This window comes from Arxiozyma heterogenica (genome assembly GCF_036370985.1).
Source record: "Arxiozyma heterogenica strain weizmannii chromosome Unknown scaffold_30, whole genome shotgun sequence".
NCBI classification, from domain to species: Eukaryota; Fungi; Ascomycota; class Saccharomycetes; order Saccharomycetales; family Saccharomycetaceae; genus Arxiozyma; species Arxiozyma heterogenica.
In genome coordinates this window covers 166,903-194,876 of record NW_027042683.1, presented here as the reverse complement: position 1 = coordinate 194,876, position 27,974 = coordinate 166,903, and the positions used below count along the sequence as shown (strand labels likewise).

At 30.1% G+C, this 27,974-nt stretch overlaps 10 protein-coding genes across 10 annotated transcripts; 3 read left to right on the top strand and 7 right to left on the bottom strand.

Moving 5' to 3' along the window:
• Positions 1-636: 636 nt before the first annotated feature.
• Positions 637-2,457, bottom strand: PIG2 (putative protein phosphatase regulator PIG2; the record flags this gene model as incomplete). The annotated part of the gene is made up of 1 exon (XM_064860186.1): positions 637-2,457. One exon carries the CDS (start codon positions 2,455-2,457, stop codon positions 637-639), a length of 1,821 nt encoding a protein of 606 aa, XP_064712847.1.
• Positions 2,458-4,185: 1,728 nt separating this feature from the next.
• On the bottom strand, positions 4,186-6,135 carry MET30 (ubiquitin-binding SDF ubiquitin ligase complex subunit MET30; the record flags this gene model as incomplete). Its single annotated transcript, XM_064860185.1, has 1 exon — positions 4,186-6,135. One exon carries the CDS (start codon positions 6,133-6,135, stop codon positions 4,186-4,188), a length of 1,950 nt encoding a protein of 649 aa, XP_064712846.1.
• A 1,791-nt stretch (positions 6,136-7,926) lies between these two features.
• Positions 7,927-10,806, top strand: SYG1 (Syg1p; the record flags this gene model as incomplete). The annotated part of the gene is made up of 1 exon (XM_064860184.1): positions 7,927-10,806. The coding sequence occupies one exon, from the start codon at positions 7,927-7,929 to the stop codon at positions 10,804-10,806; it is 2,880 nt and encodes a 959-aa protein (XP_064712845.1).
• A 393-nt stretch (positions 10,807-11,199) lies between these two features.
• Positions 11,200-14,673, bottom strand: NEO1 (aminophospholipid-translocating P4-type ATPase NEO1; the record flags this gene model as incomplete). The annotated part of the gene is made up of 1 exon (XM_064860183.1): positions 11,200-14,673. One exon carries the CDS (start codon positions 14,671-14,673, stop codon positions 11,200-11,202), a length of 3,474 nt encoding a protein of 1,157 aa, XP_064712844.1.
• Positions 14,674-15,555: 882 nt separating this feature from the next.
• Positions 15,556-16,305, bottom strand: DFG10 (putative polyprenol reductase; the record flags this gene model as incomplete). The annotated part of the gene is made up of 1 exon (XM_064860182.1): positions 15,556-16,305. The coding sequence occupies one exon, from the start codon at positions 16,303-16,305 to the stop codon at positions 15,556-15,558; it is 750 nt and encodes a 249-aa protein (XP_064712843.1).
• Positions 16,306-16,756: 451 nt separating this feature from the next.
• PCL7 (Pcl7p) lies at positions 16,757-18,253 on the bottom strand (the record flags this gene model as incomplete). Its single annotated transcript, XM_064860181.1, has 1 exon — positions 16,757-18,253. The coding sequence occupies one exon, from the start codon at positions 18,251-18,253 to the stop codon at positions 16,757-16,759; it is 1,497 nt and encodes a 498-aa protein (XP_064712842.1).
• A 1,434-nt stretch (positions 18,254-19,687) lies between these two features.
• Positions 19,688-20,116, top strand: MMF1 (isoleucine biosynthesis protein MMF1; the record flags this gene model as incomplete). Its single annotated transcript, XM_064860180.1, has 1 exon — positions 19,688-20,116. The coding sequence occupies one exon, from the start codon at positions 19,688-19,690 to the stop codon at positions 20,114-20,116; it is 429 nt and encodes a 142-aa protein (XP_064712841.1).
• Positions 20,117-20,619: 503 nt separating this feature from the next.
• GPP1 (glycerol-1-phosphatase RHR2) lies at positions 20,620-21,372 on the bottom strand (the record flags this gene model as incomplete). The annotated part of the gene is made up of 1 exon (XM_064860179.1): positions 20,620-21,372. One exon carries the CDS (start codon positions 21,370-21,372, stop codon positions 20,620-20,622), a length of 753 nt encoding a protein of 250 aa, XP_064712840.1.
• Positions 21,373-23,294: 1,922 nt separating this feature from the next.
• Positions 23,295-25,796, top strand: PWA37_003656 (uncharacterized protein; the record flags this gene model as incomplete). Its single annotated transcript, XM_064860178.1, has 1 exon — positions 23,295-25,796. One exon carries the CDS (start codon positions 23,295-23,297, stop codon positions 25,794-25,796), a length of 2,502 nt encoding a protein of 833 aa, XP_064712839.1.
• Positions 25,797-26,252: 456 nt separating this feature from the next.
• PWA37_003655 (uncharacterized protein) lies at positions 26,253-27,767 on the bottom strand (the record flags this gene model as incomplete). The annotated part of the gene is made up of 1 exon (XM_064860177.1): positions 26,253-27,767. The coding sequence occupies one exon, from the start codon at positions 27,765-27,767 to the stop codon at positions 26,253-26,255; it is 1,515 nt and encodes a 504-aa protein (XP_064712838.1).
• Positions 27,768-27,974: the final 207 nt, after the last annotated feature.

Below are 27,974 nucleotides of genomic sequence, written 5' to 3'. Positions count from 1 at the left end.
ACTTCTAAGTTTACCGTCTTTTAGAACTCTATATTTTCTCCCTCGTTTCACTTTTGGAGAATAGAAAACTTTGATGCAACTCTTAAAAAGAATATCACATTCACTTATTTGAATATTTTGTGGATAATTCTTTTTTTTTTTTGTTATTGAAATATATTTGAAAGTTATATAGATCTATTTAATGTGCATTAATTGGAGAACAGGATTATGTTTTCATAATTTTAGTATACATATTATGATACAAAACGCAATTTGTTAAATTGAAAGTTGGACAAAAGAATAGTTTATTTTTAATTCAAAATACTAGAAGTTAAATAACTAATTCTTATACCTATTTCCTTTTTTTTATTTCTTGTATTGGTAACTGTGCATTTTAAAACAAGTGAGTGTAAAAAGTGATATGTATAAAGATTAAAGATAAGGTTGTTATTTATTAATTACTTAATTATTTAGCAGCAAGAATGATGATATGATATATGCATGAATATTTGTACAGAAAAGAACAATAACAGAAGGAAGAATATTAAAAGGAAAACATTTTTATATGGAATACATCAAAAAAAAATAAAATAAAAAAAAACAGTCATGTTAGTGGAGAAAAACAAAAGAAGTAATCTAGTAAATTACAATGTTTTTTTAGTTTGCAAATGGGTTTCTGAAATCTTTAAAGAACAATGGTCTATCATCATCTTTATCAACATCATCAGCATAATCCTCATCATTACTATTACCGAATATTTTATTTGTGTTATTTTTTTGTAATAATAGGTTATTACTTTTATAATTATTGAAATTGTAAAGTTTACTCGTAGGTGTGGTGGAATCTATATTAGAATAATCATCTAGTTGAAGAAAACTAGTTTCATTTAATAAATCATCTAGGAAAGTAGAATTAGTCCTTGTACGATTACTGTTGAAAATAGAAGAATTCTTATATTCCCCAAATTTATTATTTTTTTTGTTAAATCCACCTAATTCATTAGCTATATTATAGTATTTGTCTGTTTGAAACACAAAGTACCCATCATCATCATTATCATCATTTTTATTTTTGGGTTTGTTTGAACGTAAAGTAGTTGATACATTCATAGACGAATTTTTATTGTTATTATTATTATTATTATTATCTTGAGTATGTAACACCAAATGGATTTTATAATTCTTGCCATTATTATTATCCCAAAAGTCTAGCATTTTATTAGTATTAGAATCCACTGTTTCATAATGAATACAAAACTCTAAATCGCCTTCAATAATGTTACTATCCTCATTTGAGGACGAAGTAAGAACTGGACTGTTACTATTTTCATTTAATATTAGATTTTTTAAATTATACAAAGAAAATTCAAAGGTATCGTAATCCTTAAAATTAGATTTCAGTAGTATATCTTGAACATACTGTGCTTTAATTTCATTGAAAGTTTTCCAGTGATTAAAGGTGTATCTAATATAAATCGATTTCTCATAAAAGATATTCTTGACACTGATTTTACCCCAAATGAAGAAATCGAAAAAATTGTTATAAGTTCTTCTTTTCTCTAATTTGATACTTTGTAACATAACATTCGAGTCACTTCCACTATTAGCATAAACATTTAATTTAAGATCTCTGTTGTTACTTGTTTGGCTCAATATAGAAAAGTTGATATCAAATAAACCATCTTCTTTAATAAATGTAACAGCAGTATCAGTGTTATTATTTCCATTACTGCCATCACCATCGCTGTCACTATCCGACTGATACCTGCGCAGAGGTTTGACAATATCAAAATTGATTTTTTCTATTACTTCACAATCACTGTTTTGCCTAGATACACAAGTAGGACATTCGTATTTATGGAAATATTTAATCGGTAACAATTCATCGAAATGGACACTCTTGGATCTAACCGGACGTCCCTTCTCACCATTTGATGATTTTAAGTTACTTTTCAATTTCAATGAATTAAATGGTAACGATTTTGAACGCGAGGGGATATATCTATTTCTTTCTGTGTTTAATTTTATCAGATCGTCATCCTTAGATCTTTGACTAAACTCGTTGATTCTTTTTGGTCTATTGATAAACCCAAGGCTTGAAATACTGTTATTCCTATGAAAGGTGTTCTTATTGCTACAATTATATGTTTCTATTTTAATAGTTGAAACAGTTTTGGTGTTGCTAATGGTATTATTGCAACATAGAACGTCTTTAGAAGGTGAAGTTTGTAAACCATTTTTATCTGCATTTGTATTAAAAAAAGATGAGTTATGGTTAAAAATGAAATCATCTTTAGGAAATATCCTGGTTGGAGACACAGAAGTTGGGGAAACACTCAAAGAGCCATCAGGCATCGAAATATTTTTGGGTAAATCAGTATTGTTGTCATTTCTATTGTAGCAACTGTTGTTTTTGTCAATATTACTAGAGCTATTCGAGGGATTATTATTAAGTTTGCCAGATGTGTTAATGTACATTGGTTTTTATCAGCAACAAAACAAAAAAGAAACAATAAAAGAAAGGAGAATAATAAGAAAAGAGGTTTCCAATTGCAGTTTTTATTAATATTGTTTATAATAAAGACTAATTATGAAAAGGTAGTTGTTGGATCTTGATAAAAGAAAATAAGAAATCGCGGAATACAAAAGGTATGTCTAGACAAAAAAGGTATATTCAAGCGAATAATTAATAGTATAGATATAAAGATACATCCACATCCTTATGATAATATTTATATATAAATATTTAAAACAGTCTCTAGGGGGGAAATAGAGGCGGGGGGAGAGTTCACTATATATGGAATGAGTCCTTGAAATAGAATGAAAAGATGTAAAAAAAAAAAAAAAAAACAATTGCTTTTTTGAGTCTCCTTTCACTTTTTTTTTATTTATTTTTTTGTTTCGTTCCTTCGTAGAATTCTTTATTGTCTTGCCTGTGGTAAAGATAGTTCAGAAAATAATAGATCTAGACAGATACGGAAACATTCAAGATAATAGAAATATACAAAAAACACAATTCAACGGAGTTGCTTTTATGGGGTGTATGGGTGTACCCGTCTGGCTAGATAATGAAATTGTGTCTGTGTCTGTGTCTTGTGGTATTTGAAGAAATTCGTGTATATTGTAAAGATATATACACGAAAAGAAAGAGAAAGAAAGACTGTTTGCATGTGGGTGTGTATTCATTGCTAGTTAATGTAGTTTATCTATATATATCTGTCACCATTTCTGTCATTGTTTCATTGGACTTTGTAATAGCAATAGTTATCAAAGAAAAAAGCTAAAATGAATAAATAAACTAATAAATATTTTTCAGTAATGATGATATGAACAAAGAAGACACAAACAGAGTCTCGAAAGAAAAACATAATTAAGAAAGACAAAAGGATATATCTGTTTCATCTACAACAAATCCGTATAATCAGCCTATATTTTTGTTTTATCTAGGATCCATCTAAATGCAGTATAAATAGGGGTTGAGTTATGCTATTCAATGAATTGTCAATTTAATTAACAATTCTATTCCATAATGAAACCAAAAAAAAAAACACCATCTTTTTATCTTGGAAATACTCAATATGCAGTGTTACAAAAGTGAACAGATATTAATAGAAAAAGGATAAAATACCAAGGATTTATTGGAATGAAGGGCATTTATTTTTGGAAATAATTAATGACTTTCTTGTGTGTATCTTCTTTTCTGTTGCCGTAGAAAAGTACTACCGTTTTTACCATATCTCATCTTATGACGTCATATACCATTTTATATAGGAAAAAACTCATGCATAATACTTCTTTTCAATTGTCTTCTTTCCTCTGTTAATAAGAAAAAAAAAGAAAAGAAAAGAAAAAAATGAAGGGGGGAAGATATAAAGAAGTGAAAAAAAAATACTGTTATATGCGTTTTTTGGTATAATGAAAGACAAACTCATAAAACAAACAATAAAATTATTGTATATCCCTTATTGTATAGGGATATATTAGTTCTATTTTAAATCTTCATGCCCGTATCTTTTTACTTTATTGTCTTATTAAAGATTTATATGCTTATGTATAGAGAATGTAAAAAAAAACAAAAAGGATATGTAGCAAAACTCTTTCTGTTATTATCAATTTGTGTTGTGTGCTAAAATGCTATGTTAATGCTTTATTTGTTCAGTTATATACTAACTTATTTTTATTTATTTATTGTCTTTTTTGTTTTTTTTAATATTCCATATTAGTATCTTCTAAATCAAATTTATACATCTTAACACAGCCAATCTCATCTCCACTGAAAAATTCGGAGTCTCCAATATCTACACATGCAATTGGCGCAGTCCTGTTAGTCGTGCTTCCATTATGAATGTTATCATTTGATGTACTCGGCGTTATATTTACATCATTGTCTATCTTTTGTAAATTTTTACCATGAAAGGTATGCATACATTTACCACTTTGTAAATCCCATACCTTAATACTACCATCATGTGATCCACTTATGATTCTAAAAGTGTCTGCTGCAATGTCCCACACCCCCTCAACATGACCAAACTGGGTCCTTACACATTTACCTGTTTTAACATCCCATAGTTTAATTGTATTATCCAATGAACATGATAACAAGTGTGTTGGATACGGTATATTTTCATCCAATTTAACATTTTCTCCATCCATGTCTTGCTCTTCTTCTTCACTTAATTGTCCTTGTTCATTTGTATCTCCCATATTGTTGCTTGGAGTATTGTCTGTGACTAAATTTTCAATGTCCACAATTCTTAATGGAATTACTTTTTGTACTTGTCCAACATGACCGCGAAACACTTTTAAACATGTGTTTGTTCTGATATCCCACATTCTGATAGTAGTATCATCACTACAACTGTAACATGAAAATGATTTCGGATGTAATTTGACACAATTGACCCATTCCGTATGACCCCTTAAAGTATAGCACGTACGTGATTCAACATGCCATACTCTAACTGTTTTATCTGCACTCCCCGAGACAATAATCTTCTTAAATGAATCCACCGACATTACACTATCTGTATGGCCACGATAGGTAGATACACATTCACCGGTTATATAATTCCATACCCGTATAGTCTTATCTAATGACCCGGTTATTAACTTTGATCCATCAAAAAACAATGTTTTGACTCCGCTTTGGTGACCAGTCAACCGCCTTACTAATTTCCCTGTAAAAATATCCCATATAGCTATTGTACTATCATAGGATCCAGTAAACAGTAATCTATAGTTGAATTTCATAGAAAGGATCCCATCCATATGGCCTTTGAATTCTTTGATTATACATTTCCCATGTCTCCAATTCGATTCGACTTTAAATCTATCTCTGTAAATAATCTTCCAGGGGTTCATTTTATTTAGAATATTTGATTCTTGTGAGACAATCTTATCGTTTCCATTTCCATTTCCATGTGCAGTTTCACGTTTCTTACCACGGATCATTCTGACTCTATTCTTCATATGTAGTAACGGTAGTCCCCATCCACAATTAGGGCATTTACGATCAATATGCTGTTGACACATACGATACCATACTCTATCGTCATCTGCCAACACTTTCCAACGTTTACATACCATAGTAGCCTGACAGAGAGATTCACAATCTAGATAACTTAGAATCTTCAAGGATAGCTCCTGTGGCAATATACTTATAAAGTCTATTTTAATCATTTGTTTCAACTGTGTCGAGGCATACGAAAGTTGTGGGAAACAACAGGAATTCAGGATCCCATCTATAATCAGAGTTCGTATTTTATCATTAGAGTTGGTGAATTTGGATATGATGTGATGAATCTCTATCTGTTCAGATGCCGGCAGTTGAGATATACGATCATTTATGTCTTTGAGTCTTTTCATGTCTTGTTTGTGACATGCGGTATGTGTGAAAGTGGATTGGATATCTGGATCATGTCTATAACAAAACTTATTGAAATTGTATTTGGGTATTGATGATTTAGTAACTTTATTATTGCTATTACTGTTGCTATTACTATTAGTAATAATAGCACTAGTATTAGCTGTATTAGTGTCTTGATCCTTCTTTAAGTCCTTGTTATTTTTATATTTTTTTCGGAGGGGTTCTATGTGGTGTATTATATTATCATTTTCTGTATTTATTCTTTTTCTTTCTTGTTGATTCTCCATGGTAATATCAATATATCAGTATCTATATTTCTTTATTTCCCTTTTGATTTTATTATCTTCTATTTGGGTAGGTATATGCAATAATGTTATATTTAAATTTATCCTCGAAAAACTAAGAGTGGGAAAATAAAAAAAAAAAAAGAGGATAATAGTATAAGAAACGATGATATAATAGATTATGAAGTTTATATATAGCTAGAGATAGGGTGTATATATTCAAGTGATCTAGTATTAATATTTCCTTGTAATCCAGTTCTTTTTTTTTTTGTTTTAACGTAATAATAAAACATAAGTCGTACGTGGGATAGGAACAAAAAAATAAGGAAAAAGAAGAAGAAAAACCTTCTTGACAATCGTTAGCTCATCTAAGTAAATGATGTAAGAGTAAACAAGAAGAAAAGATGTAAATGGGAAGATAATACTAGAATGAGGGAAGTGTATTAAAAAAGGAAAACTGTGGAGTATAGTTAAAAGAATAAACATCAACCAAGAGAGAAGAACAGATCAGAAATTCAATGCCTGAAACCATTAAACAATCTAAGCACACATCTACGCAAGTGATAACATATGCTTACACACACCCAGACACTAGCATATCCACTTAGAGAGAGAGAGCGATACGTTACGGTGTTTCTTTTCCTTACTTGACTGCTTATCCAGAGGAAAAGAAAAAAAAACAAAATATTTTGCCTAATTGTTTTCTTTTTCTTTTTTTGATTTCTTTTCCCTCTCCTTGCGCAGAGAACAAACAATCCATACACCACACAATTCTGCAAGAAAAGAAAAAACTGTGTAAATGGGTGTGTGGGTGATGATGCATCTGTCTCGACAGTCTGGAACTCTGAAAGAATCTCTGAGGATTGAAACATGAAGCTGCAAAAAGAAAAGGAGAATGGGTGTGTCTATCCTCTTCACCCACGATAAAAGTGCAATACAACTGCTTGCAAGAAAAAATGTAACCTTACAAAAAGTTGTTAACTTTGCAACGCCAAGGATAATGGTAGCAAATCTTAAAGAAACTTCTTGTAAAAGTGTAGCTATACAGTTATATAAACTCTTTGATACCAATTCCTACGGATACACGTGTATTTAAACACATGCGTAGAAATATAGCGCTTTCATGACACATATATATATTGTATATTATTATTATATATCTATTTCTTTATTTTAAATTTTTTTTTTATTTATTCTTGTAATTTATGGAGGGAAAGTCATTTTGTTTTTTTGGGTATTCTCCCCTTTTTTTCCCACGTGAACAGTATTTTTCTTTTTTTTTTTTGCTTTTCTTTTGTTTTCTTTTCTAGCTGGTTGTTTTCTCGAGCAACAACGAAGAGATGGAGACATAATAATAGATGACGATGATGTGGGAAATTGAAAGAATTGTTAAATGATCTAAAGTTGACAATCGCTCATTATCGTGGTATCAACATGTGTTAATTTAATCAGCCAGTTAGTTGGAGAGTGAATATAAGATGAAAAATGATAGATAAGTGGTAAAGATCTAATAAGATAATGTTAAGCTAATATACATAAAATACAAAAAAACAAAAAGTTAATAGCTTTTTTTCATCTTTTCAGTATTTATATACATCTACACATAAATATACACCCATATTCATATATCCACATATATATGTATGAATGAATAAATTTGTGTATCTAGCTACTTTTATAAAGGGGGTTTGGTAATTTATTAGAAGAAATAGTAAGCACAACAAACAGCGAAAAGATCGAAAAAAGGAAAATAAAAGAAAAAAATACTATATCGGCTGGATATAGACTATCAGAATGAAGTTTGCAGATCATTTAACTGAATCTGCAATTCCTGAATGGAAGGATAAATATATAGATTATAAATTGGGTAAGAAAAAATTAAAATACCATTATGGCAAATTTCCAAAGGATCCTACAAGAATAGTATCAAATGCTGAATCGTCTGCAGTTCCAATAAATGACAAGACAACTAAACTCAATGAAAATGGCAATTCTATGAAAGATTCTATACTAAGTTCGTCATATAATCACTATTACTACCGTGATTTTTCAAATAATAAGGGCATTAATGATAACTATACTTCATTTCAAAAACATGCAATCAAAGATTTTATTGAGATGTGGTTGATTAGTCAAGAATTGACAAAATGTAACGACTTTTATCAGTGGTTGTTAGATGAAGCAAAGAAAAAATTTTCCATATTACAATCACAACTACAGATCTATAATTTACAGAAACAAATGTATCAAAATGAATATCTTAATGCTAATGATAATTCAAATTTGAACTTGAATATCATTAATAGTAGTAGTGGTACTGGTGGTAGTAGTGGCTGTAATAATGTTGAGGATAAAAAGAGTAATGATGACATCCTCTCGTTTCGCCATGTTTCTCTTGCAACTACGGTTTCATCATCTCCAAATGATCAGATATCTTTAATTTTATCTAATAGTAATAATAATAACAATTGCCAAAATGAACTATATGGATCCATTTCTAATTGTAAAAGAAAAACAAAAAACGAAGATTCTTTGGGTTTTAAAATTAAAGATTTTTTAAAACAAAATATGTTATGGCCCTCGTGGCCAGAAAAATCTAGTCAATGGAGGGACCTTCTTACGTATAGAAATTCACAATTAAAACGTTCAAGGGATCAAACTAATATTCAGAGTGGTATTCACACAGTAAAAGAGACCTTCGCATATGATAACATCATTCAAAACTCTGAAATTACTCTTAAACAAGCTCAAAATTTGCTAGGTGATGCTCTATTAGAGTATTATCTTTATCTGCAAATGATCAAGACATTTCGCGACACCAATGTAACAGGGTTTCGTAAAATGGTTAAGAAATTCGATAAGACTTTACAAACAAATGAATTAGACAAATTTATGAAATTTGCAAAGGACAATTATTCAATTTTCAAACACGTCTCGATTAATATTCAGTTATTGGCCCAACAAATGCAGCAAAATACTTCAAATCAGCCTAATACAGACCTTACTGCTACAAATCCAAAGGATGATCCAATCTTATGGTGGGAGACCAAAATTAAACAATGGTATATCAATGATCTCACAAATTCTCCATCAGATGTTAAAAAGCATTCAAAACTTTTAAAGAAATTTATTGTGGAATATACTCTAACTGAGCAGATTATTCATAGAAATAATAGATCCATTATTCAAATGTCTACTGCTTGTTTGTTTTTAGGTATTTCCGTGACTTTATTTGTTTATATTCTATCATTGTCTTTTGCTTCTCCACAGACATCGTATGTTCACAAAATTCTTTTCCCGCTCTGGGGTGGTTGGTTTATGGTGTTACTTATGTTATTTTTATTTCAAATTGATTGTTTCATATGGCATAGAAATGGTATTAATTATAGATTTATTATGCTAGGAGAAACTCGAACTAAAAATGGAACCAAATTGTTTAATAATGATTTCGCTACAACTGGTGTTCCATTACAATTGTATACCATCATGTTTTTTGTACTTTGGGGGTCTATATGTGCTGCCTTGAGTTATAAATATGAAAGATTGATTCCATGGTCATATGTTTGTTTATGTGGAACAGTGTTATTGTACATTTTACCTAAGGATGTGATTCCATATTGGGATAAAGTTGTCTCTACAAGAAAATGGTTATTTATCAGGATTATTAGATTGGTGTTGGCGCCATTGTATCCTGTTGAATTCGGTGATTTCTTCTTAGGTGATATATTCTGTTCTCTGACATATTCTATGTCCGATATTGCTATGTTTTCTTGCCTGGTAGCAACAAATGAAAAGGGTCTTTGTGGATCATCTCATTCAAAAACTATGGGTATTTTATCTTGTTTGCCCAGTTATTGGAGACTACTTCAATGTTTAAGAAGATATACAGACTCTGGTGATAAATTCCCACATCTGTTTAATGGGGCCAAGTATATATGTGGTATTGCCTATAATGCATCTTTATGTGCTTATAGAATGGCACATCGTTCACCTGAGGCTCGTACTCCCTTTATTGTATGTGCATTAATTAATGCTATATTCACTTCTACTTGGGATATAGTGTTTGATTGGTCCCTACTTCAACCCTCTAAACATAATTTATTTTTAAGAGATGATTTATATTTAGCTGGAAAGAAAAATTGGAAAGATGGAACATATGATGGAAAGCGGAAGTTAGTTTATTATGTAGCTATGGTATGGAATGTCATGGTTAGATTCCAATGGATAGTATGGGCAATAGCACCATCTACCATCCAGCAAAGTGCTGCTACATCATTTGTTATTGCATTTGTTGAAGTTCTTAGACGTTTCATATGGATTATCTTTCGTGTTGAAAATGAACATGTAGCAAACGTGCACTTATTTAAAGTTAGTTCTGATGCACCTTTACCATATCCTGTGATAGTTAATCCAGATATAGACATTGAACTTGATAATTATGTTTCTTCAGGTAATCATTCAATTAAAAGTACATTGTCTTCGCACAGAGATCACTTAGACTCTGATGTTTCAGAACTTTCCTCAGCGTATCACCCAATGATAAGGAGAAAAGTTAGTATGTTTGGTAGTTTTTCAAAGACTATACCATGGGCCCATGCAACAGACTTTCAACGGCCTGTTATTACCATATCAGATGGTAATGATGATATGAGGGAAAGTGATTCTGATTCATAGAGAAGGCTATATCTACTAATTGAATAATCTATTGTGTATTGAATAGTTATCATTTAGATATAAAAAATTCGTATACAGTCATAATTTGTTTTGAAATTGTATGTATAAGAACAGTTGTGACGTATACTCCGAAAATAAGTAAATGCATATTTTCCAATAGATGACTGGTATTAAATAATTTTCTTATTTTTTTATAGGTTTTAAAAAATAATTAACTTATGAACCCTGTATGTATATAGTAATTTTACTCTCTACAAGTTTGATACTAAGTTAAGTATCTTTTCAATTTATAGTGTTGTAATACATAGTTAAATGAAGACAGAGAAAGATATTTAGAAAAGTCTATATGCATTTTAATGTATGTTATATATGGTTTTTAACTGTAAGTATTTACTAAACCATCGAAAATTCTTGGACTTTAGCATAACTTGGAGGATGTAGTGCTCTATAAATAGTCTTTGCAGCCCATACTGGAAACACTGACAGTAATAGAATTAAGAATAATCCGAAATAAAATTTAGGACTTAGCATATACTTCAATTCAAAGTATTCACTCAGAAATGGAATGGAAATAACGTAGAATAAAAAGGTAATAATTTCTGTGGTGACCATCATTTTATTCCAAGTATAGATTTCAAGAGCTACCATTATAAGTTCGTTAATTACCAATGCTGTAAAACTAATTGCTACCATTCTCGTGAAATCCTCTGGAAGTAAACTGGTAAATGACTGAGATAACCCTTGGATAATACAACCTTGGTATAATGATAGTGCACACCAGACAAAAAATGTTTTATAAGATAAACTTTTACCTTCTGTAAGATCTTTATACAATTCAGGGTAGGTTTTGGTTAAAGATTCATCAATATCACGATCTAGCGTAAGTGAAAAAACAGGGGCCATTGTATAGCAGGTTGCGTAACCAACCATTAACCAACCTTGATATAAGGCGATAGGTTCAAATTTAGAACATATAGAAAATACTGCTTGACAAATAGCAATTACAAGACCTCTATGCATAACAAATTGAGCCAATTTTGCAGATCTTTTGTAAGAATTTCTTCCATGCCATAAAAGTAGCTCAGTTAAATAACAAAATTGTGTGATAGAAAAATCAGCAGCTAATGAAGCTTGTTTACCTTCTTTACCTACAATACCAACGCCTACATCGGCACTTTGGATCATACTGACGTCATTACCGCCATCGCCAATACAACATACTCTTCTTCCTGTAACTGTACGGATATTAAGCGCAATATCTGCTTTCTGTTGTGGGGTACAACGACAAGCAATCACTGTAGGTAATTGTAAAGCAATGCTAAAGAATTCTTCCTTATGATATGTTAAATACGTTCCTAACGATTCTCCATCAATCAAAAGACAGGCATTGGTATTTACTTTTAAATACTCCAGTTGATTTAAGGCCCCTTCAGGTTTACGTAATTTGGTAATTGTATGGACGTACTGACCTCTTGAAATTAACTTAGCACTAATTGAAACACAACGGGCTGTTTCAACTTTATCACCAGTAAGCATCCAGATCTTAATACCTGCATTGCGCAATAATTCTATAGATGATTTAACATCTCTTTGTAATTTATCCTCAACACCAGTTAAACCTTGTAACTCTAGATCATGTTCCAAAAACTTCCCAATAACAGCACTCATTTGTTGATCACGGTTTAACATTGATAAAGACGCATCGTTATACTCCTTTTGGAATTGTTCCAGAATCTTTTTGGATATTTTTTTACGACCAACAACCAATGTTCTTAAACCTTCACGAGCCATGTTTGCTGTTTCTTCTTCTAACCAATCGTTATTTTCTACAATTTTGCACATAACAGTATCAGCACCCTTTTGCAAAAACCAGTATTCATCATGTTGCTTATCATACACAATGATCCCCATACGTTTAGTGTCGGAGGTAAATGGGAAAACTTGAATAATATCATATTGGAAAGTGATGCCACTGCTATCATGCAGTAACGTAATTGAATGTCTGTCTCTTTTGAACAGTGAAAGACCTATCAATTCGGTGTATTTAACAATAGCAATTTCATCTGGAGAAGCAGCTTGATATGTTAATTCCCCATCTTCAAAAGTAGGTGTGACATTATGGCATATGGCCAGAGTAGTGATCAGATCACGCACTCTAGTACCAATATCCCTTCTTGATGTAGTAATATTCACACTATTTGTTGATTTACCACCTAATGAGTTGATATATCCGATAACGATATCATCAGTTTCATGTGTGTACGAAACAGTCCCCAAATGAATCTTTTTCAGTTGCATGTCATTTTGTGTCAGTGTACCTGTCTTATCACTTAATAAATACTCTATACGGCCTAAATCTTCAGGAATAGTGCTAGTTCTAACAATTGTTTCAGGAATTGTATCGTCATGTTCAATTTGGTGAGCATATACAGATTTAGCTAAGTCAAGATTTACTCTTAAGGAGACAGGAATAATGGTAGAAAATAAAATTAAGTACCTCATAACATCAACATACCAATCAGAGTTTTGAAATCCTGCAAATATCACCAAGACAATAGATAAAATAAACACCGAAGCACATAAGATTTTAGATATTCTGTTAATCTCTAATTCCAAGAGGCCAGTCTTGACAGTGGCAGTTGTCGTGTTCATCGCTTGTCTTGTATCTTTCCCTGTATATATAACACATCCAATACAAAATCCAGTAGATGCTATAACAGTATTAGCCCATAAAGTGTTTTCGATTGATAAAGGATTGGAGGTAGACTCTTTGTATGAAATTTTCCCTAAGAAATTATGTATAGATTTTTCAGGTGCAGAAGCAGTGATATTGATTTTATTTAACAAATCCTCGGCTTTTAAATGCTGTGTTAAAGGGCAAGCAATTCGTAATTTCCAGTCTGTTTCACCATCTAATTGATCTGTCTTGATAAAACATTCCCCGGAACCTTCACTTGATTGTAATAAAACCATATCAGCGGGAACTCGCGAGCCCTTTTGCATTTTTACCAGATCACCTACTTTCAAATCTTTACTTGGAACTAATCTAGATTGATTCAAGACTTCGTATAATTCATTATTGGATTCTTTATCTCTTTTCCTACGTTGAATATCATCTAAAGCTTCTTTACTCATAGTAACAGTTAAAACAAAAGCTAAAGGAACAATATAAGAAGAAAGATAACCAATTCGTAAAGCAGGGATAGCTTGAGATAATGCAACTATTAAGAAATATAGGTTGAAGAAGAATTTGAATTGCTCATATAATAAAGTCGGTATAAAAGTTATTGCATCATATTTGGCATTAGATATCTCATTTGTTGGGTATTTATTTTTATCATATACAGGAGTTGTTCCCGGGTGTATTTGTCTCTCTATATGATCCTCATTTAAAGTTACAGAGGAGTTATTCGAATGTAACCTCCAGCTGGAAGTTGAACTAGTTTGTTTTATGTAATTGAAAAAACTTTTTAAAAAATTGGTCGAAGAAGAATTGTATCTTTGATTTGTGTGATAGTTGTAATTTGAAGGACCTTCACCATCACTTATGTCAGACATTAATGCATTTCTGTCACTTATAATATTTTTTGAATTGCTATCAAGTCTATCATTTAAACTACTCATTTCAATATTTTCACTATTGGGAGTGGCGATATCGTTAGTTGGTGTTCTTCTACTCTGTGAATCTCTATGTGGATTGATTTCTAATTTATCTAATGCTTCGTCAAAGTTGTTTTCAAAATGGAAATCAAATGAATCAACACTCTGTGTATTTGGTGTTTGTAATGAAGGTTTATTCTCTGGATTGTTTTGAAAATTATTATCGAATCTATTGCTTTTTTCTAAAGATAAAATTCTAGATGACATTGAACTTAGGATAGATGTAGTATAATTATGAGACAATATCTGCTAGGCATAAATTGGGGGAAGAAGTAGTGTGTTAAGTTTGAATCAGATTAAAAATAAAAAAAAGTGCAAGTCTTGCCCAACAACTTTTGTTTGTGTTACTAATATTTGATCTAGCAAACTAAAGTAAAAAGCAAAAAGGACAAAGAGATAAATTGAGGAGAATCGAATTTATACCCTAATTATCATCAATTGATATAAGTATATTGGAGAAGTATTGAACTTTTTCAATAGATTTGGGTCGTTGTTTAAACAGATATCTTCTGTTTTTTGTCTTTATCTATTACGACGGTCTATTTATTTTACATATGTATAATAAATAAGTAAAAAAAAAATCAAAAAAAAAAAAAAGAAAAAGCCTACTCCACTATTTTAATACAATATTGTAAGGAGCACATATTAATCGTAATAAATAACATATTGATGATGTACAGATAAATATTTACTGAACAAGATAGAAGGAGAGATAACTACAGAAAAGATGAAAACTATAATGTTGTACTAATAGAAAGAAGTTATTGCCACAGAGCTCTTTCTATAATGACTATAATTCGGTTCTGATCGCCCTTTTAGTGGCAGGTTTAGCAAAAAGAAATAAAGATAAACAAATAAAAAAATTGGTTAGATTAAAATAAATCTGAAATAATGAAAGTTTATAATCACATATTATTAAATAATATATTATTTTTTATAGATATTTATGAGGTAGAAGGTTGGTTAGAAAATGTTTATTTGTAAGATTGAAGAAACCTTGAAGCTAACTTAACCTTCTGAGATAATTTTTTTGTTGTTGTAATTGTCTTTTTGGTCTTGTTTGAAATATGTTATTACTCAGTTAAATAATTAAAGAATATACGGAATAATGGCATATTTGGGAACCACATTGTCTTTGAACTTATCTTGGTAATATCTTTTAGTTTCTGCAGCTGATACACTTAAACTTGCAATAACCCAAATTAATGGAAAAAGAAATTCGAGATTGTACGGTACAAAAGATAGATATATACCAATCTCACAAAGATAATGAGGAGAACATACATATTGAAACAATCTATCTTGAGGTAAAGAATATTTTTTCAGGTTTGCCAGAATTTGATGGCTTTTAAATTGTTCTCTCGAAGAATACAAAAAGAGGCATAATGATATCATATTTAGATTAGAATTAATATCATTGGAGGCTAATTTAGTATTTAGTATAATATGTAATACAGAATAAAACCACAACCCAACGACGTAATGTGACCAATTCATTCTAGATCCTGTATATTTTGAAACAAAAAGTGTTTCATATAATCTTCTAGAAGAGTGGAATAGTAAAATCCAAGTAATGGGGTATTGATAATATCTCACAACAGTGATTATTGAAAGAGTAAGGGACAAAATATAAAAATGACTGAAATATGCTTTTGGTAGAGTGAAATGGATAACTTGGTCTAATAAAGGATTAATGTCCTTCCTTGAATGATTCTTTAAAGTTTTTCCATATTCTAAAAAGTCAGGAATATATACCTTGGCAATATACAATGATGCTATTCCTACAGCAAAAGACAATCTATACAATGCTATAATACAGCTGGTGAAATCATCTAACATTAAGAAGTTGTTGATAATATTTATTACCTTGTATATATTTATATTACTTTTTTGTTTATCGTATGTCTGGGATAGATGAATAGTATCACCTTTTTTGGACGTTTAGCTACTGTTCATTCAATTTAACTTGAAACTTTTTAAAATAGAAATATTTATAATTTTCTCTATAATGCCTGTTCGTTATTTTCTTTTTCACAGTTCATAGTAAGTCAAACTTTACATCAAAAAAAAATACTGAGAAGGGAAAGAAGAAAGGAGGGTCTAGGTTAAATATATTAAAAACATTTTAAAACAATATCTAAGTGGAAATATAACTAATTCTGTTTGTTGTTCATTGACTAATATTTTATGCAATAGATATAAAATGTTATTTTTTTGTAAGAATATGGTTACATGACTCTATATATATATATATGTTTATTGATTGATTGACTCCTTTTGGTGAAAAATGTTATGCATTACTATTGTTAGTGTTATCTAAAGCAATATTATTTACACATTCATCGTTATTTGTATTCCAAAATGTATACAACAAATCAGCATACCTTTGTAATTCTTCAATAGGAATGGATAATTTAAAATCGCATAGAAGCATAAATTGTATCTCTAATTTATTCATTTCTTGCAATGGAATCCCCCCTACACGAGCATATCTTGCATTACTGTAAAAGAAATCACTGAAAAACTTTGTACTTACTGTGACTGCAGATATTAATAATCGATGAATATTATGGGAATTCATAACAAAATTATGTTTGCTCTCCAGTTGATTTATATCATTGTTGATATCGTTATTATTACATTTTTTAGAGATTCGGTCAAAATATACTAATATTGATAAAAATATATCATTTGTTGTAGGACAATATTTTTGTATTCGGAGAAGATATTGTTCAATAGATATCTGTGGGATATGTTTGCCGGCAAAACATGAGATAGCATATTTTAATTCACTATCATTATCTTCTGAGACTTTACTAGTAGTGGTGGGGGTGATCATACTACTAGGAGCAGTATTGTTGTCATCGATAGGAGAGGAATTGTTCGGGCTTGACATATTTAACTCATCATTCGAACTTACAATTTTGTCTAATAAAGCAGTCATCATTTTTAATAATTCCTCAGTTGGAAACTCAGCAATATCTAATAAATGTTTTTTTTCCTCAGCACCTATATGATTGTTATTATTTGTGTTTAAATCTTTGTCATTCTGTTTATTATTCAAAGTAGGAGTAGTATGAGGTGTGTAATTTATCGTAGAATCATTAACTGTATTGGCTCCATAATATATATCATTAAACTGCTGTGTCTGCAGATGTTGCTGTAAAGGTTCTTTACTACTTTGATTATGAAAAGTTCGATGGTCTTTAAAATATTGAGTTGGGGTGGTTGTGGCGTTTGTACCAAAGTCTTCAATATATTGTGTTGTTTTACTAGGCACACTTCCATTATGATATGACTTACTGGTAGCACCGTTATCTGTAATGTCATTATTATTGGTAACTAAGTTTCCGGTTGGTAAGGAACCAGAAAAAAGACTCTGACTTAGGTGATTCATATTGTTTGAGCCGTATAGAACATTATTAATGGATCCAGACTCAAAAGAGTTTGGAATGTTGTTGTTTTGGAATGATGAAGAGAGTGAATTTTCTAGAACCTTCTCTTGATTTATAACAATCGGTTGTGAGATTGTATGATCAACACATACTAATGTTGGGTATGAATTTGTGAAACTGTTTGATATTTGATCATGTTGCGTATTTTGATTTGAGATAGATCCGCAACTTGGATAATTGTTGCAATTATTATTATGTATTGAGTTGTGAGAGACTATATAGTTGTCTTCTGTAGCATTAACCTTCCTGTCGTTATTTATATTGTTATATTGATTGTTTGGAATTTGTATAGGGATAGATCCAATTTTTGAATGAATTTCAATTGATGACATATATGAATAGAGATAAATATATTAAAGGATTTCTAATGGTGATTAAAAACAAAAATAGGCGGCTGTCTTACTGTATAATATTCGTATTTTGCTAAAGATTATAAATTGTCTGTATTATTTAAAAATCAAAACAGATTTATAAGAGTAAGGGGGGGATAAATGGATAAAATATACCAGCAAGTTATTAAGAGAATCGGAAGTTGTATTTTTCTTAAATTATTGAACTATTTATCTTCCTTTTTAGTCTTTTTAACGAAGTTTTTTTTTCTTTTTACTCTTTTTGTAAAGTGTCATATATGAGATGATGTTAGTATAAATGTTGTTATATACTTTGTTTATGTATATATTTCTTTATTTATTTATTAATGGATGTTCTTTTTGTTGTGTAAGCTGCTTATCGAATGTCAGAAGAAAAACAAAATATTAACTATCAAAAAAAAGAAAAAAAAAACAAAAGAGAAGAGGAGAACAAAAAAAACATGTCAATTTTTACATCAAAAGAAAATGACAGTTTTCTTCTTATTTTAAAGTAGTGTACAGAAAGAATAGTATCTCTGTTCTCTTATTATCCAATTATTTTAATGCAATAATACGTAGTTAAAAATAATGTTGTGATGTATAAGAGGAAGAATAAGGGACTGATATATATGCAAACAAGAAAGAGGGATATCTTTTTTTCTAAATGAATGCTCTGTGATATTACAGAGCTGACTAATTATTAGTTTAAGTGTTTGCTACTAATTCTGATTGTTATAGTTCGGTCAATATATATGGTTTAAAATGATAATACAGTGTGAGGTTAAATGTGAACTAGTAAATATGTCAGGGAGAAAAAGGAAGCGAGAAGATAGAAGGAAGAGAGAAGGAGGATGAAGGATGAAAAGTGAAAGCTGGCTATAATGAATCGATGCCGAAACCATGTAATTCTCTTTCTTTTTTAAGAGAGAGTTTGTTGGAGAATTTGGAGAATTAGCCTGTGGAATTCTACGGATGGATGTGTGCTTCTTGTGATATTAACAACAACTAATAATAACAGTCAATCTACTCTCTAGAAGACGTCTTGATAATAATGACGGAGTTATATCTCCATCGATATAGCACTGTTTGTTTAAATAAAGGGAGTAAAAAGAAAAAAAAGAAAAAAGAAAAGAAATGGGGGGAAAACCGCTTGGAATTAAAATTTTCTCGAGCGACCAATATTCCGATCAGTCATCTTGAATAATTGAAATAAGATAAGGAAAGAGTAAAGAATAGGTCATAACCAATATATAAATATTGAGTATGTCAGTTCATGTTCAAGTGTTACACACTATTATAAATTGCGCTTTTTTATTTTCGACTCTTTTTACTTTAGAAACGTGTATACATGTATATCTCTTGAAGTAGAATACGCGCCAAATTCTTCGAATAATTATAGGCAATAATTTGATTAAAATGTTTAGAAACGCTTTATTTAGACCATCAATCTTTAGATCATTAAACACTTTAACACCAATAGCCACCAAGAATGCCCCACCAGCCGCTGCTTCGTATTCTCAAGCTATGAAAGTTAATAACTTGATTTTTGTCTCTGGCCAAATCCCATATACTCCAGATAATAAACCAGTTGAAGGTACCATTACTGAAAAGGCTGATCAAGTTTTCAAAAACATTAAAAATATATTAGAAGCTAGTAATTCTTCATTAGATAAGATTGTTAAAGTAAATGTCTTTTTGGCCGATATCAATTATTTTAAGGAATTTAATGGTCTGTATGCTAAATATTTTAATGTTCATAAGCCTGCTAGATCATGTGTCGCTGTTAAAGCATTGCCATTAAATGTGGATTTAGAAGTTGAAGTCATTGCTACTGAAAAGAACTAAATATTATTATATAATTGTATATGATAAGATAAGTTACACACGTGTATTTATATATATATATACCTATAGCTGAAAATACTCTTGTCTTTTTTGTCTCCTGTCATTTAGATCAAAATTAAATCAGATATATATATATGAGTTTGTAACTTATACCGAAAAACTATAGTAGAAGTTAGTTATTTATTTTCTATGTGTATCTATCAAAATTTAAAAAAAATATATATAACATATTTAAAATTTTTACATATTGATTTTTTTTTCTTACTGTTGTTTGAAATAACATAAAAAAAAGTTTTGCGAAGATCATTAATTGTAACATTAGTTAAAGGTTTACATGGCCGTGCATGTTCGTTCCTTTTTTTTTGTTTGCTTGTTTGTTTTTATTATTTGTACGTGTGTGAATGGAATTATACATTAATTATAGCTTATTAAAGAAAATGAAAATAAAGAGGCAAAAGACAAAAAAAAAACATATGTTAATAAATCTTTTTTACTCAGGAAAATTACCATTGTAATAAGTCATCCTTGGCATATAAGTAATCATCGAAGATCAATTCAACTTCATCGGTTTCTGGGTTGTATTCACCTACTCTAATAGATTCGTGGTTCTTGACGATGATATCACAACCCTTTTCCTTTAAAAAGTCTAAATCGAAAGTGGTGGCAATACCAATAATCTTACAACCAGCAGCCTTACCAGCTTCGATACCAGCTGGAGCATCTTCGAAGACAACGACCTTAGATTTAGATGGGTCCTTTTCGTTGATTGGGAAACCAAGACCGTTTCTACCCTTTAAGTATGGTTCTGGGTGTGGCTTACCGTTTTCGACATCGGAAGCGGTAATGAAGTATTCTGGTCTCTTGATACCTAAGAATTCGAACCATTTGGTAGCCATGGTACGAGTACCAGAGGTGGCAACAGCCCACTTTTCCTTTGGTAATTTGTTCAAATCGTTACATAACTTGACAGCACCTGGGACTTCGATGGAGTGTTCACCGTATTTTTCTGGGATTTCACCCTCTAATTTTTCGACGTATTCAGCGTTAGCGAAATCTGGAGCGAATTTGGCGATGGCATCAAAAGTTCTCCAACCGTGAGAGATGTGGATGACGTGTTCGGCATCAAAATATGGTTTGTCTTTACCGAAGTCTCTCCACATGGCAGCGATGGCTGGTTGAGAGATAATGATGGTACCATCGACATCAAATAAACAAGCGTTGACTTTCAAAGATAATGGTTTGGTAGTTAAAGGCATTTTCTATTCTCTCTTGTTGGTTTATTGGTTTGTTGGTTTGTTGGTTTCGTACAAGATATGCATTAAGCAAACTAACGTAGCAAGAGAGGAAAAAACTGGAAAAAGAGGGGCTGACAGAGAATTGCAAGAGAAGAAACGTAGTCAAAAGCAAGTTCTGTGAATATATATATATATATTATGGATGAATAATTTAGAAAAAGAAACGAAAAAAGCAAGAAGAAAAAACAACTAAAAAGTTGGAAGGCTCATCTAAATTCTATGGAATGTATAGATTCTTTATGTAATTTCAAAAGTGACTCAAGGAAGGAAAGGTCATCGATGATGTTTACTGAAAAAAATTTTTTTTTTTTGTTATTTTTTTTCATGTTTATTTTTTTTTTTTTTGAAGCAAGTTAAAATAGAATATGTTACTATACCTTATTAATTAATCAAAGAAGAAAAAGAAAAATACAACGAAGGACAAGTTCTCTGGGAGAGGGGGAAAAAAATTTATACATCATGATATATGAAAAAGCAAAAAATGTGAGATAAAAAATGAAGAAAAGAAAAAGTAATCATGATGTACTAAAAAGGAAACCCTCTAACAATCAGAAAAAAAATGGTCCATTGAGTTCCGAAATGAATGGATATGGACAAAATTGACCACTTTTCTTGTTTGTGTTATTTTTTTTTGTTTATTTGTTTTTTGTTTTTTTTTAGTTTTTGGTTTTTTCTTTGTCTCAGAACAACTGACTGGAAAAAAGTAAATTGAGAATGGGTATTAAAAAACAAAAAAAAGAAAAAGAAAAAACCCTTTGGGTATTTGCATGATTGCGGGACAAAATTGTCCCACTTTTTTGGTTAAATGTTTTTTTAGGTTCCACTATTAGTGCTATTGTTATTTTTATAAAATTTTCAAAGAAAAAAAAAAAAAGGAAATTCACCTTGTTAAAAATGTATGGGTGTTTATATCATATAGCTTCCTGTAAAAGCATATACTGAAAATATTTACGGAAAAAGTAAGAAAATAAAATATCACGTGAATTTCACATGATGTGGGTGTAAGGATCTTATTATTTCAAAAATTTCGGAGTAATCCAAATTATTTTTTTAAAAACAAAAAATCAGGAAAAGAGAACCCTGAAATTAATCATTGACGTAATTTCTTTAAAGGGAATGTGTCAGAATAAACCAAGACTGCAGAAATAAAAAATGAAAAATAAAAAAAAGAAAAAAAAGGATAAAGAAATGCTGTAAATAGTAGATATTCTATATTTAGATGCAAGCATAATAACTTTATTATTACTTTGTGGATTTTAAAATAGAGAATTCGCTTTTAGACTTCCCACTGAACACAGTCTGTTATAATTCACTTTTGTTGAAGAAGAAGAAATCGTGTGTGTGGAAGAATTAACCTTGTTCAGTGGTATATCATTTTATCTTGTAGCTTTTGTCAAGTATAATAGTAAATTTCTGTAGTTGCTACTATTGTGTATCTTGTTGTTCTAATAACTTTCTCTTCCTATTCCCATTCTCCTTTTCTTTACCTCCTTTGTTTTTTTTTTTTGTTTGTTTGCTTGTTTTGTTTGTCTTATGTTTAAAGATATATTATGTTATATATTCCATATGCAAATACAACAATATGAGAACTGTAAAAAGTAATCTCCATAATTGTTTTTTGTCCCTTGTGTTTTGATTCTATTTCGTAATTTAAAAAGAAGAAGAAGAAAGATTCAAAGATTGTTTTGGTTTTTTTAACCTTAATTCTAATAGTAAATTTTTCCTTTCCGGTTTGTTTATAAGAGCTTAGGTTGTAATTTTGAAATGACATTATTTCAAAGAAAGACTTTTCTGTACATTCTTTTATTTTGTTTGTTTGTTTGTTTGTTTGATAGCGAATGACTATATCTTTATAATCTTGTATATAAAAACTATAAACAGCGATGGCCTCACATGACCATCATATATTAAAGCAAAAGAAAAATTTTGTTTCTCAAAATAATAGTAATAGAATTCGAAATAATGAGATCGATAAAAGTAAAAATACTAAACAGAAGAATTTGTTAACTCAGAAGGATTTGTTAGCTCAGAAACATTTAACTGATAAAAATAATAATAGTAGTAGTAGTAATAGTAATTCCAAATTGAATGATGGTAAGGATTATTCAAATAAGGATGATAAGGAAACCGAAGATATTCAGACTATTAAACCTTTAAGAACTGCAACCTCTTCATTGACAACAGCAAAAGATACCACTTCTACAGTAAACAACAGTTATAAGAAGGATCACACTTCGTTATTTACTTCTAAATATAATTATAATTCCTCTTATTCAAAATTACCATTATCTTTGTTAAAACATAAAAGAAAACATACCTCATTTAGTAATAATAGCATAAACGATAATAACAATATCAATAATATGAATAACAATAATAATAATAATAATTTTATTTTAATCCAAATTGATAATTTACCTCCAAATAAAAATTGGAAACAAATTAAATACTTAATAGGTGGGATTATTCACCATTCAAATGTTCTTCAAGTCAAATTATTACCTCCGATGGCCTCTTTAATTTCTCCCTTTTTTATGCAGCAAAGCTGTTTAGTCACTTTAACCAACACACTGAATGATGACATGATCAACGATTTGATTCTAAGTTTGAATTCTTACACATGGGATAATTATGATTTATATTCATATGTTATCCCTAATCTTATATCACCCGTTAACATTTCTCCTTTTCCACTTAACTTTTCCTCCTTTTCTACCACTGCTACTACTGCTACTACTTCTTCTGCTTCTTCTTCTCCTTTCACGTCTTACTCTATTGCGGCACAGCATGAATTAAAACAGGTAAAAGAAAAGGAAAATGAAATAAATTATCCTTCGTCTCCCCCATATACATATCTTCCCTTTTTGTATCCTATGATTCCTCCAACAATGTATTTACCCCAAAAACAGTACCGAAAAGAACAAAAGAACGATTTTTTAAAAAAGTCCTTTACTTCATCACAGAAAAATAGTCTTAATAGTTTATTATCTCCAGTTATAACCTCTAACTCGCCAAACAATGATATTAGTACCATTAATATTCCTACTTTTCAAAAAAATGACACTACCAATATAAAAACTAATGAAAAACAAGAACAGATACCTTTCCCTTCTTTTATTCCTATAATTCCTACATCTTCTCCATCATCGTCACTGCAACAATCAGGAGTCATGTTGCTACCCCAAACATCGTTAGTCCCACCTATACCCACAATTACAAACATGATGCCTCCAATTCCTCCAATTTCTTTTCCTTTGCCTCAATTTTCATCACAACCTACTTCTGCATCAATTTCTATGAAACAGCCTTTCCAGGATAAAACTTTTGGCTCAAAGGTGGCCACTTCTCCACTTATGCAAAATCAATCTCTATATAACTCAAAACAGGTGATAAATACTTCAAAATCTACTGCGTCTACTATTGACTATAGTGCTACCACCGCTAATACAACAACTTCTTCTCCTTCTACAACTGAATCTTCAAGGAGTTTTGCACCAAATTTTAAGAAAATATATTCATATCCACAACATTTTATAAATACATATGATACAAATAATGAAATGATTAACAGTAGTACTGCTGCTGGAGGTAGTGATTTTGGAAGGGGTATTCCATTTTATTGTCCTGAACAAACCAATGATATGATGGGGATGACCACAGATCCAAAATTTATTTATCCTTATATGGGTCATAAGAGGATTGCAAACCCATTTAAACAACCAAAGAAATTAAAAAGTATATTTAACGAAAGAAATTTTAGAAAACAGATGACAGAGAGAAAGATGTGGCAATTAAAATTGGATAATTTCCCACCTTATCTCTTGCCAGAGACGGAAACATCAATAAATTTTGAAGCCTTGGGACAAGAAAAGCTTAAAATAGATATTGTGACCAATATGATTGAGAAATATGGAAAGTTAAGATGGACTATATTGAAGGATTTTATTAAATTAAAATGCCCTAAATTACTGAATTTAAGAGGTCAGCATAATGAATCAATAAGTGATACAACAAGAGAATTTTATGTTGGTGTTTATGAAGCAGAAGAAGTAAAGATGATAGTCGATATTAAACCCGAAAATAAGATGGAGGATGAGAGTGCTGACGAGGGTAGAAGAATTGTTCAAATGGAAGCTATTTTATATAATGCCATCATTGGATTCCATAATAAAGAATATTTTGATATTTGTCTCAAAAATTTGCAAGATCAAGAATATTCATTAGGCTATAAGTTACATGTAACTGAATTACCTCCTTATAATGAAGAGGAAGAAAAGGAAGAGATGGTAAGAGAAGGTAGTAATAGTGCTAATAACGATAATATAAAAGCCAACATAGAGGAGGAAGAAATTAGACAAGAAATTAGTGATTTAAATTTATCATAACAGTAATAGTAAATTTTTTAAATAAAAAAAAAATAGGAAGAAAGAAAATAAGAAAAATAAAAAGACATATAACTAAATAAATATAAATATTCATCCGTAAGGTAAAGAGTAACCGAAAACTTTTTTTTTTCTTATATTTTGTTGTAACAAGTGGGAAAGGTGATGTGTCAGTGTAATGTGAGTATTTAGATTTTTTAGTCTTCTTTTTTTCTTTCTTGATCTCTCTTCAAGGAATTTTATCCCGATTACTTCACATTAGAACAAAACATATATTTTTACAACAAAAAAAAACATCCAAAAATAAATCTATATTCAAATTAAATAGTATCAATTTAAAAATAATACCCAAATTAACAACTATATTTTGCATATATTTCTATCCAGATATTTAATATTATATAAATTTACATGCGTGCGTTTTTTTGCATTTGTTTGCTTTTTTTTTTTTTAAAGAGCCTACCTCAATTCAAGATACAACACTTTAATATTCAAATCATTAAACAAATTCGCCAACTTAATATCACTTTTTATTAATGTACCATCATAATAAATATTTAACTCTAAATCTTTTTTAATTTGAAACAATTGCTTACAATTATTAACAATTTCCTTTATTGTGGGTGTAGCATTACTCAGTAATGGAAAATTAAAATCTTGAACCTTTGTCTGATATTTAATTTGAACTTTCTTGTACACTTCTTTATTTGCAATCTGTGGGTTAATCGACAGTGAGGATACAATGATGTCTTTATTCTTTGATAGATGTGACTCCATATCCGAATCAATATCAGGGGTATTTGCTTTAGAAGATCTACCACTCAAAACTGTATTATCATAATCATGCTCTTCTACGCCATTAGAGTTATTATTTTTACATAATCTTGGATACTTGATTAAAACTAAATGGTACAAGATTTCACTAATATCGTACAGGATTGGATCGAATCCGAAATCTTTAATCAATGAGCCCAAAGTTATATTCAATAAAGACAGTAACATTTCCTGATCATGCAACGAGAGTTTTATTGTAATAGCAGATTGGAATAATTCAAATGATAACTGAGATAAAAACTTAGGTTTATTGATTTGTTCAAATACGAAATCTACTAGATTCAAATCTGAATTAGAATAAAATCTTTCAAAGACGTATCTACTAGACAAAGTTAGTGAGTCACGACCCAGTCTAATCAAATTGCGATGTTGTTCAATAATGTTTATCCTATCACTATCAATCCTCGACAGTTGGTAACAAGTTCTTGATTTCTGTATATTACGTAATATTTTCTCCTTTAAGAAAAAGGGGATGAAAGGGGAATCTTTTGAATTTTTATCACCCAAAAGGTTTTGTGAATTTTTCTTAGTTTTGCGAGATAAAGGATCTTCACTTATAAATATACTTAGATCAGGCAACCCACCATGAATCATGCTAGAATCTATTTGGTGCGACTTTTGATCCTTTAGTGGAACTACATCATTTATTATATCGTTAATGACTAAAGAAAGAAGGTTAGTATTAGATAGAATACCATCTTTTCCATTGGACAAAGGCGAGAACTCTTTGCATTTGTTCAATTTATCTAATTTATCTAATTTATCTAATTTATTTAATCTATTGCTGTTATTGTTTTGTGATCTAATTAAATTCCTTCTCATTGACTGTATAGCCAAAATAACCAGCTTTTCGAAATAATGCCCAGTATCTACAGAGAAATTAAATTCGATTCTAAGACAATCTGCTATCTGTTTAACTTTGATTTTATTTTCAGAGAGAGTCAAATTGATATGAACCAAATCGATAGACTTAAAATAAGATTTAATCAAACATGTTCTAATTTTACAAAACTCATTCCATTTTATACCGTCATCAAAGTTCAGTTTATTTCTAATCAAGGAAGTTGTGCCTGATGAATTTTTTGAATTGGGTAAATTATATTTAGTGATCATAAACCCACCACCTTTTTCCTTCGTCATATTAAGTCATGCATAATGATGATATATCCTTATGAATACAATTTTATTTACACGTATATACCTACATAAATACTGATATATGCATTAGTTTCCTTCTTAAATTATTCTTTTATACATATCTGAAGGCAATCTATCACGAAGCTTTTTTTTTTTCATCCATTCATTCATTCTTTCTTTTGTTCATTCTTTTGTTTAATTCAAATATAT